At 36.8% G+C, this 11,241-nt stretch overlaps 1 protein-coding gene, 1 long non-coding RNA gene and 3 other non-coding genes across 5 annotated transcripts; 1 reads left to right on the top strand and 4 right to left on the bottom strand.

Moving 5' to 3' along the window:
* The first annotated feature begins 927 nt into the window (after positions 1-927).
* LOC133853990 (uncharacterized) lies at positions 928-1,830 on the top strand. Its single transcript, XM_062290013.1, has one exon. The coding sequence runs from the start codon at positions 928-930 to the stop codon at positions 1,828-1,830; it is 903 nt and encodes a 300-aa protein (XP_062145997.1).
* Positions 1,831-8,658: 6,828 nt separating this feature from the next.
* Positions 8,659-10,107, bottom strand: LOC133854684 (uncharacterized). The gene is made up of 2 exons (XR_009896838.1): positions 10,052-10,107; positions 8,659-9,168 (listed from the first exon to the last, which is right to left on the bottom strand). It is a non-coding gene; the product is annotated as an uncharacterized LOC133854684 (long non-coding RNA).
* On the bottom strand, positions 9,508-9,593 carry LOC133856437 (small nucleolar RNA Z196/R39/R59 family). Its single transcript, XR_009898208.1, has one exon. It is a non-coding gene; the product is annotated as a small nucleolar RNA Z196/R39/R59 family (small nucleolar RNA).
* Positions 9,711-9,787, bottom strand: LOC133856435 (small nucleolar RNA Z195/SNORD33/SNORD32 family). The gene has a single exon (XR_009898206.1). It is a non-coding gene; the product is annotated as a small nucleolar RNA Z195/SNORD33/SNORD32 family (small nucleolar RNA).
* Positions 10,040-10,119, bottom strand: LOC133855108 (small nucleolar RNA U31b). The gene has a single exon (XR_009896946.1). It is a non-coding gene; the product is annotated as a small nucleolar RNA U31b (small nucleolar RNA).
* Positions 10,120-11,241: the final 1,122 nt, after the last annotated feature.

The raw sequence follows: 11,241 nt of genomic DNA, 5'->3' as shown, positions 1-11,241 counted from the left end.
TTGCTTTTAGCAGAATTAAAAGTGGCAAGGTGGCCTAAGAGCTTAATTACGAAAATTAATATTCACTACACTACTAAAGAGGTGGCCTAAAAGCTTAAGGGCATCGTTGATAAAGAGTTTGGTTGTGAGTCTTTTTTTTTTTTTTTATCAGTCTTTTAATCCGGCATCCAACTATCGACCCCCCAGCATCAATATCAGCCAGCTCCTCCTCCTCCTAGGAATTCTGCCTTTGAGGATAAGGTGCTGTCTGCTCTGAGCAATCTTGAGGCAAACACACAGATGCTCAACTCTCATTCGCAATCCATTTCAAAGCTAGAAGCCCAAGTTGGGCAGCTAGCTAATTCGCTCAATAAGAGAGCAGAGGGGAAGCTCCCCAGTCAGCCAGTGGCTAATCCGAAGGGACATTATATGGTCGATGGAAGTTCGTCAGGCGACCCCACTCATCAAATCCAAGCCATTACCACGCTGAGGAGCGGGAAAGTGATTGACAATAAGGTGGAGGAGAAGAAGAATGAGCAGAATGGGCCAACAAAGAAGTTAAATATGGCCAAAGATAAAGGAGTAAGCAATGAAACCCCATTCTTAGCTACTCCTACTCCTGAGACAACATATGAGCCTAGGGCCCCATTCCCTGATCGTCTCAAAGAGCCTCCTTGTGCTGGAAAACAAGGAGACAAATTTCAAGAAATGATGGAGGTGTTCAAACAAATAAAGATTAATATCCCCATCATTGATGCAATCCGGCAGATACCCCCGTACGCCAAATTTTTGAAGGACCTGTGCACGCAGAAGCGAAAGACAAGGAGCCACACTCCCCAGAAAATCCTTCTCACAGAATAGGTGAGCTCCCTAATCCAGCACAGCATCCCTCCCAAATTTAAAGACCCTAGTGCTCCGACCATTTCATGCATAATAGGAGACCATGCTATGGAGAAAGCGCTCCTTGATTTAGGAGCTGGTGTGAATTTACTCCCGTACTTGGTGTTCGTGCAGTTAGGACTGGGAGAATTGAAGCCCACGACGGTTGTCTTACAGCTTGCTGATCGATCAGTTGAGAAACCACGTGGTATTGTTGAGGATGTGATCATAAGGGTGGACAAGTTCTACTTTCCAGTAGATTTTATCGTTCTTGATACAGAACCTATCCCAAATCCGAATAAGTTGATTCCCGTCATCCTGGGACGTCCTTTCTTAGCCACGGCTAATGCGTGCATTAATTGTAGGACCGGAGAGATGGAAATCACGTTTGGCAACATGAAGGTCAAGTTGAACATCTTTAATGCCTTCCAGCACCCGCCGGACATGAGTGAGTGTTTCTTCTTGGACATCATCGAGGAAACTGTGGAAGACACACTCCCCTATCAGTTAATGAAAGACCCCTTGGAGGCCTGCCTAACTCATTTCGGTAGTGAAGACTTCAACACGGAGCATTATATCAGCGAGGTTAGTTCCTTACTAGATACTGCGGCCGCCATAGACTTTCCCCCATGGAGAGCACCCAAGGAGCCTTTACCTATTACTTCAGGCACTCCTCCCATTCCTTCCCTCATTTCCCCACCAAGACTAGAGCTCAAGCCACTCCCTAAAAAACTCAAATATGCGTTCTTAGGTTCGAACGAAACTCTCCCGGTCGTCATTGCTTCTGATTTAAGAGAAGACCGAGAGAGCAGCTTGATGGAAGTACTCGAGGAGTATAGAGAAGCGATTGGGTGGAGTGTGGCTGATTTGAAGGGGATTAACCCTTCCATCTGTATGCACCGCATTCATTTGGAAGATGACGCCAAACCTTCTAGAGAGGCGCAGCATCGGTTAAACCCTAATATGAAATAGGTAGTCATGAAGGAGGTCGTCAAGTTACTAGATGCAGGTATCATATACCCCATCTCTGACAGCAAGTGGGTCAGTCCCACTCAAGTGGTACCTAATTAGGAAAAATCTATTTCTGACATATTTGATACATTTTTTTATTACCTTTCCAACGCCACCAATTTCATTGCAATCCGATACTCGAATAAAAAGTTATAATTAAAATACCGAGACGTGCTCATTTTAGATTCTTTCCAAAAATAACGGATTTTGCCGACTTCTCTTTTCTTAAATTCAAAATTGATTTGGAGTTGAATCTTTTCAAAAACAAGTTTTCCGACTTTGTTATAATCTCAGAATTTGATGGATTTTCTTCCAAAACCTGTAAAAAACAAGAAAACACAAAAACAATACAAAACATCAAACTATAACAAAACTAAGAGCTTAACATATGTAAATTAAGGAGCTTGAATGTGTAACATTCAGCACTTATCAGACATCGTATTGTCCCGAGCTAACACATTGGACCGGGGGTCTGTTATGTTCAACCCCGGATATTTCGAAACAGGGCCCCATCCCATCCCAAATTTTTCTGAAGCCTCGCCTTATCCCTAAAAATCCAGGATTTGTCTCCGTAAGTTTCACCTTGAGATTATTAAGGAAAGAGTCTCGGTTTGTAAGGTGAGCAATTCTAGACTACGGTCTGAATCTGGCGGGGCTCCTAGGTCAAAGGAGAAGAAAGAGGCAAAACCCTAAGGATAAAAAGGTAATTTTCCTCTCAACCTATAAATGGTCCGGAACCTCAAGCATGAAACCAATACTGCAATTTGTTATACTTACACTCAATGTACACTTAGAAACTGACTTAAGCATTAGAGGGAGAAACGCTGGCCAACCCCTAGCGTGTTCTCTTCACTGTGTTTGTTTTTGCAGCAATTGGACATTACGATCATTGGAAAGGAGTGAGCTGTCTCCACCATACTAGAAACTATACCAACAATAAATAAACAAGAAAGCAAGTGTTATATATTTTTGCTTAATTAGAGGTATGCTATAAGTTTGACAACTTGGTTTTTTTGAGATCTATCAGAATAGACCTGCTCCTTTCACCACCCATGAGGTTACGTTTTCCAAGTCCCTGAAACAAAATGAGTCATACAGGAGTAATTCTATCCGTCTAACCTAAGTCCAACTTATGTCCAACTCTGCTGACGTGGCACCACGTCACGTCAGCCCTCATTTAAAAAAAAAAAAATTTGAAAACCAGCATTAACAATACGCAGTGGTTTATTTGTTCCCAAAATTTTTTTTCCCCCCAAGCTTTCCCTCCGTCTCTCCATCTCCTCCGTCAACCCCACCGACCACCGTCGAAAACCAGCTACTACCGCCAACGGTACGCCCAGCTCCATCTCCGGTTCAGCTCCGACGAACCCGATGAAGCAGCAAGTTCACAGAAACAACAGCCTCTGTGTTGCGACTTGCGAGCAAATCTGGTGTTCCACTGGCCATACACAGACAAGCACAAATCTGCTCCAAAAAACAAGTACTACTATTTCTACCCGAGGTATGCAATAAATTATAAGTATCCATGTAAGTCGTAGGACACCCATTTCGTATATGTTTAGGAATCCTTGAGGGATTCACAAGAGAAGTGGGTTGAAAAATGGGAGCTGGCTTATATGTACACAAGTTTAGTTGTTCATAAAATAATTCTTACTTGTTCTCACAACTTCACAATTTGTGTTGCTGTTGTGCAACCCCTACTATTGCCATGTTTGTCGTCTGGTTTTTAATTTTTTCTTTTCTTTTCCAGTCAAAAAACTTCTATTATTGATAGTTTTTGTTAAAAAAGAAAAAAAAAAATTGATTTGTGCTAATTAAATTGTGGTACTAGGGCGTTTCTGCTGGCTTGGAGGCCAGGAAGTTTTCAAACTTATGAAGTATCATGTGTTGTTGGTGGGATCTGGGAGTGGGGTCATATGCTGGGATTTGATTATGGGGCTTCAGAGAAAATACAGGAAAAAGATAAAGAAAAAGAAATCAACTTTACTTGGTTTAAATTTTGACAAACAGAAGGACTAAATGCTTAGTGAACTGTGGGGTTGAAAGAAAGGGCATGACTTGGCTATTACAGTAGCTTTTATTTGTTTAATTTTTAAAGAAAATTCTCCTAGATTATTATTTTTTTTGTTCGGTAGCTTGACTTATTGTGTAGATTTTTGAGTAAGATTGACATTATATATTTGCTGTTTTTATTCGATAGTCCTGCTGTGCACCCCCCAGAGGATTGGCAAGCAAAATCTTTTAACCAGAAAAACAAGTCCAAAGCAGGGTGAGTGGTAAATTCTTGAGCATTTGGTAGGAATTAATTTGGTTTTTGTGCCATACAAAGCACAAAAAGAAGATAAAAATATCTTTACTCTCTCCTAGTGTAATCTTTCATGGCAGTGGCTTTGTAAAAGCACAAATGAGAAGATCGAAATATCTTTTTACTGTCCATAATTGTAAGTTTGTGCCAGTCCATGTTTAATGGGGACAACAATGATTGTAGTAGGCCCAAAATTCAGTTATCACCTCGTGCTTAAACTAACTTATGATTTGTTAATTACACATAACAGCACTCTTACCTGAGTAAAAATAGATTTTGCCACTAACTTGTCATAAAGTTTGTATATTTATTTATTATTATTATTGTTTTCGTGCAATAACTCATATATGTACTTGTCACCATTCGTATTAGGGAATGAACGCGGAGATGATCATTCTTTGACACAGCTTCGGATTGATGATGTTTTGCCCTTTGAAATTGACTCTCAAAATTATATGTTAGATGTTTCATTCTTCCTTTAATCTTGCTTCAAATAATAGTGAATGTTATTATTTATAGTTGTTTTCTCTTAACTTTGTTTTATTCGTTTTGATGTAGCTGGAAATGAAATTGAACTCTTCAGAAGCCTTCTTTGAGGATGATGACAAAAGAACAAAATATGTACCTTCTTTGAAGTTGATTTTCTATTTTGATATTTTTTGTGTTAATTTATTATTACTTGGAAGTTATGTAATACTCAAGTAATGGAGTTAATTTGTTTTGTAATGGGAGTTGATGTGTAATGGAGTTGGATTTTTATTGTGTTGCCAATTGAGACCGGAGCTTTTATGTCATGTTCTTTTGCTAGATGGATGAAATGAAATCGAAAAGAGCTTCTTTTGGGCCGTAAAGTGTAAACCACAAAATTGATTCAATTATGGTCCAAGTTAAATGGTCCTCCAAAACTTATGCCAAACATTCCCTTTCAAATAATCCTGTGACATACTTTCAAAAAAAAAAAAAAAAAATTATCCTGTGACATGCATTTGTTTCAGGCGTTGAATTGCAAGTGGTTGGTTCCCTTTGCCAAATAATGGAAACGGGTATCAAGATTGTTGATTATCATCAATTTCATGTTCTTGTCAATTTCTACGTCCTCCTTTTTTATTATGTATCATATCTAGTAGTTAATGTTAAAGTAGTGTATAGAAGAAAAATAAAGGATTGTAGAACAAGTAGAAATTGATGTGGAGATTAAGTTGTGAGACAATGGGAAATGGCATGTCAAAAGAATGCCTTTTAAAATTAGGCATTGATCTAAAGCATTGTCTAAACAATTTTCAATGTTTATTTGTATAGATGTGAACCTCAGTACCTTAGGATTGGATTTTCTACCTAGGCATTTATAAATAAAGCAAAAGTTTTAAAATTAGAGGTAATTACATAGAACAAAAGGCATCCACGCTTATATACAATCATGACTAATTTAATCTGTTGCTACTACATAAACAAACGTGATCTAAAATGAACACAAAAGCAAACAAAAGTGCAACAGATAATCCCCATGACACAAACAAAGGACATTTGATCGCTTCTCTTTTTTTGCTCGTTTACGAAGTTCTTCTTCCATAATCTTAATCCTCACCCTCATTTCGTATACAAGCTTGCCGCCACATTCACAAATGCGTGGTTCAAACCATTCAAATTACTTGCAATGCGAGCCTTTGCCGTATTGAGCGCATCCAAAGAATTGTCTTCCCGGATTTTTCTCCATCCATGAAGTACTTAGATATGTTCTCATACCATAATAACATTCCCGAACCGCTTCACTGCCATTTCCTTGAGGATGGCCAATTCGACGACATCTAAATCAACAAACAAATTATTTCAAATTAACAAATAATAGAGACATGATTAATAGTTTGCATAAAAATAACCCAACATCATTTTATACTTTAACAGCTAATGCATTAACCAAGAAAAATATTGGGATAAAAACATACATTTTTGTCGAGATATTACAAAAAGATGTGTTTTGACCAATTAAAAAGACGTGTTCCAACAGTTTGAAATATATAGTTCACGAGATGTGTTTTGACCATCTAAATGCACCAACCATAGTCCACAGAAAACCATACAGAGAAAACCCTTCCCCGACGCAACATTGGTACCACGTGTTCCCTAAATAAAGGAAATGAATATACTGCAGATTCTGGCATAAATCAAGGTTTCTCGAATACAAGACAACAACCTTGTAGATCAGCAAATAATTAGCAATGGAATTTTTAGATCAATCAACAGGTAGAGGCAATTAATAGGGTATCACCAATTTGGACCATCAAATCAAAGCTCAACAATTGAATGAATCAACATAAGACAGAAGTTCCAGTTCAATACATAATTTGGTAATTTTGGCCAAACAAGGCTTTACAAGAATAATTCTACAATCCACATCTAGCTCTGTGTAACATGAGAAATTCCATATAGAACAAAAACCCGAATGAAAGATTCGACCAAAAATACATTGAACCCAAGGTTTTAGTACCAATTCCATAGACCATGGTTATATACAAATGATCATATTCAACATTGAACCCAAGGTTTTAGGCTCAGATACAAATGCAGTTGTATATTTGGTATACACATTAGAAATTTTCAGATGAATATAACATAGTATTCACAAATAAGAAAACACAATTAGTTTGGGTAAAAAAACTTGGATTACTCCCGTGATAGCTTCAAGCCTCCCAAGGAGTTAAAAAAGACTGTTTTAACTTTTAACCTTCCATACTTATACTACAATATATGCTCTGCAGATGAAGCTAACCATAATTGAAATCCCAAAAATATTTATAAGTAGTCCATTTACAACAAACCTTAGGAAGTTTAAACACTGAGCCTAACATAATAATAAAACTTGAAAGATCAATGCTAAACAGCAACTACACTAACCTTAAAACAGGCTCCAGACAATCAAAAAATAAGTGAAAGTGAGCAAGAGTGGACAGGAAAACCACAAGGTTAAAGCAAATTGGAGTCGACGGAGGATATGAAGCACATGGGTGTAAAGCACAAGTAAAAATGAACTTCTGAACTAGAGATCGACAAGCATATCTTCCAAAAACAGGGAAAACAAAACAGAAAATATAAACTAAGTCAAAGTTGAATTTTTTTTTTTCCTTTTAACTTTTCATGCATTTTCTCCGCAGCCAAACGGAAAACCTTCAAAGAAAAAAAAAAAGAAACGACTAAAAAACCGGGATCTGGAGGGAAGGGCCCAAATCTCACCCAAAAACAACTAAAAAAAGGGGATCTGGAAAGAAGATCAAAAGGAAATATCGAAAAAAAACTAAGAAAACCTTATGATTGATGGGCTCGTCGGGGGTGGTGGTGGTTCGACTGGGTCTGCTCGTGGCAATACGGTGGTTGACTTGTCGGAGCCCAACCGGATATGGAGACGGCCGGAGATGGTGCTGGGCATACCGTTGGCGGTGGTTGCTGGTTGTCGACGAGGTCGGTGGGGTTGAGGGAAGAGATGGAGAGATGGAGGGAAAGCTTGGGGGGAAAAAAAAAATTGGGAACAAATAAACCGCTGCGTATTGTTAACCCTGGTTTTCAAATTTTTATTTTTTAAATGAGGGCTGACATGGCGTGGTTCCACGTCAGCAGAGTTGGACATAAGTTGGACTTAGGTTAGACGGATAGAATTACTCGTCATACAGCGACACATGTGATGGTTTTCCTCAATTATATGTGTCAACTTTTTTACATAACTTTCGTTGTAATTAAATTATTGAAAGTATGTATTTTTCTATTTATATTTTAATCAAAATTTAATTTCTTTTTATTTCTACGTAAATGCTGATAGAGGTGAGCTGATATTAAATAATACTCCGTCATGTCACAGATCCAAACATAGAATGCAACTCTCACCAAAAAGATGTTATTAGAAGCTGTATTATGTGAACAATTAATATATACTTGGCCCAAAAAAGAGAAGAAAAAACACTTTATTAGATCAATGACTTATTATTTACTTCATCATGGAGGGAAGCAGAAAATACTAATTATAGGACAAAACTCTTGCGTTTTACTTTTTGGATGAATAATATGTTCTCAACTCAGTTTGTTTGGAGCAATCCCTCAAAACGAAAGAAAAGAGAATCAATAGAAGTGTATAAACAAACATGTTTATCGCTTTAAGAAAAAGAAAAACACATTTTACGCAATAAACAACTGGTGACCCAAACCATCCCTCAAAACGAGTAGAGAGGTTTGAAAAGACAAACTATTGGATGAAAAGTATTTTACACTTCAAAAAAAAAAAAAAATGGTGAAAAGAAGACATAACATTAAAGCCCCTACTAATTTATTTGAGAAGGGAACGGGAGAAAAGCGGTGAATATTGAATATTGAATATTGTACTAGAAAAACTATAAACTTCAAGAAAAAGTAGAAGAGTTTATACGGCTCTTCCATTATCTCACTCTAAAATTCAAAAAAAAAAAAAAAGAATAAAGAATATCACCTAAAATTCTTGTCAATGACTATAAGAGAGCTCAACATGATTTAAACCCCATAAATGTGCACATGCTAATAAAAGCTCACTACAAAACATAATCCAACAGACATTATGAATTTCAATCTCATTCCTCTTCCTGGCTACGCAACCTGGCAAGCTTGTTGGTCACAACAGCACCAAGCTGGGCGGCTCTCTCCACAATCTCTTTCCTCTTCCTTGTGGACACATTGTGGGCAATCTCAGCACAGTAGGTCCAGAAAAGGCAAGAAAACACAACAATAGGCACATAAGCATATATACAGCCACATGGACAATGAACAAGTTATAGTAAGGGTTGCCTTCACTTCACCTGTTGTGCATCATCAGCAGCTCAAGCTCCTTGGCGTAGTGCACAACAAATTTCTTGAAACCATTAGGAAGGTAATGACGGGTCTTCTTGTCTGAACCATAACCAATGTTGGGTATCAAATGTGCATCCCTTGAACTTCCTTCTTACACGAGAATCAATTCCCTTTGGCCTACGCCAGTTTGTCTGCCATAGTTGCATTCAATCAAAATCATCAATACAAAGAAGTTTCAAACAAAATTATTAATGCATAGTTTCAACCAATATTTAATAATATTGAAGGAAAAATGTAAACAGGGATTTAGTAACAGTGAGCCATTGAGAAATCAAGCTCACTGTGTCGCAAGACCTGTAAGAGGTTTTATCTATGCCCTTAAAATGAAATGACCAGCTAAAAGAATAAGTTTGGACATTAGATACCATGGGCAAAAATGACTATCATGTTACAAGACAACAACAAACACAAGCACAGAAACCAAGAAACACAATTAAACAAAACAAAGTCTAAAATTGAGAATTTACAACTGCAACCTCAGCCGAAAGATGGTGATATATTAGATGATAATCACAGAAAATTCAGAAATGATAAATAGGTTGCATCATTGATTGCATAAAAAAAGATCCTCAAAGCAGGAATTGAAATCTTTACAAGATAATTAACATAAAAGGACATAATAAAAAAACTAACAAATTCTTAATTGGAGAAATACAAGCATGCAATTTTCCAACAGAGATCAGATGGTAGTGCATGTTTGAATTCATCACAAAACTGCAGTAATGATGGTTAGAGATCATCACGTCTCGTTGCTTGTATATCATTGAGATCTTTTACTCTAAGGAAAAAATAAAAAAGAAGGGGGAAAAACTAAATGAGATCAAATAAAAGGTTGATCACCATTTTGCACTCATGGGCGCAAGAAACACAGACTATAGGACATGACATTAATAGAAAGAAAAACGAAAGAATAATTTATTTAACTCTCAGTCATGTCAGAAACATAGTAAAAAGCAAAGAAAAAAAAAATAAAAATTGAATGAAAAGGTTAATGGAAGTATGGAATCAGATAACCTGTCAATCACCATCTTGCAACATGAGATGCAAGTATGACTGGGGTGACAAACACTATCATCATATTCAACACAAAAAACAGAGTTAAAAGACAAACTGAGAAAATCATGAAATAAGAGCAAAAGAAACGAAATACCCATATCCATAAACATATAAATTCAATATAAATTTATGGTAATCCGTAAATAGAAATTTAGAAATTTAAAAATTTATGGTGGTGATGTAGACAAATGTCAGCTGACCCACATCTCTTTCCGGTTGGCTTTGTGTTTGAGTTCATGCAAGCTTGAATAACTAGTTATTATCATTTGTTCAATTTAGAACATTTGAGAACTTGGACACATTCAGGAGAGAGCTAATATTAATGCAGGAAGATACAAAACTATATTTGGTAGAACATAATGAAAATCAGGTGCATTACAAATGCTGTGATTCAGGTCTGTACAGGGCCCCCTAGTTCAGCACTAACAGTTGATCTTTGGGGTGATTTGAAGGAAAATAGTAGGATAAGCTTATAGACTTATTTATATTGAAAACCCATAAATCATAAATTTTGGAAAGAGTAGTGATTCACTACCACCTAAATATACAACTTTTCACCACCTTGCCTACACATCATCCCCTTATCCTCCTTTTGTTTTCCCAAAATTGATGTGGCTCTTAAAATCGCCATTGAATTTTTGATATATCACTTTTAGATTTTGATCCAATGGTGATTTTAAGAGCCACATCAATTTTGGGAGGACAAAAGGAGGACAAGAGGATGATGTGTAGCATTGCTCTTTAGTAGTAACCCGGCATTTTTCCACAATCACTAAAATCCACGGCATCAAAGACATCACCCAGCCCAGCCCAGCCCACAAGGCCCAATACATCCACCCACCTCAACCCAAACATCAATCATGAGGATTCTGTCGGGAAATAAACTTTATATTCAAAATCATCTTTTCAGAAAACAATTCATTTTTAAACCTTTTTTTAAAAAGTTTTTCGAAAACGAAGAAGTGCTTTTTGAGTTTTTTTTTTTTTTATCAAATATATTCATTTGCTTTCCATAATTTTTTAGGTACTAAAAGTACTTTTTAAGTTTTTTAACTTAATTTTAAACAAGTTGAAAGTCTCTAACGAATCTTCCATTGCTTAATTTAATAATATTTGGGAAAACCCTAATGTTAAGATCATCTCATTAA

This window comes from Alnus glutinosa, chromosome 13, assembly GCF_958979055.1.
Source record: "Alnus glutinosa chromosome 13, dhAlnGlut1.1, whole genome shotgun sequence".
Classification (NCBI taxonomy): Eukaryota; Viridiplantae; Streptophyta; class Magnoliopsida; order Fagales; family Betulaceae; genus Alnus; species Alnus glutinosa.
Note: the sequence above shows the minus strand (reverse complement) of the source record. Positions and strands in the feature narration are given on the sequence as shown.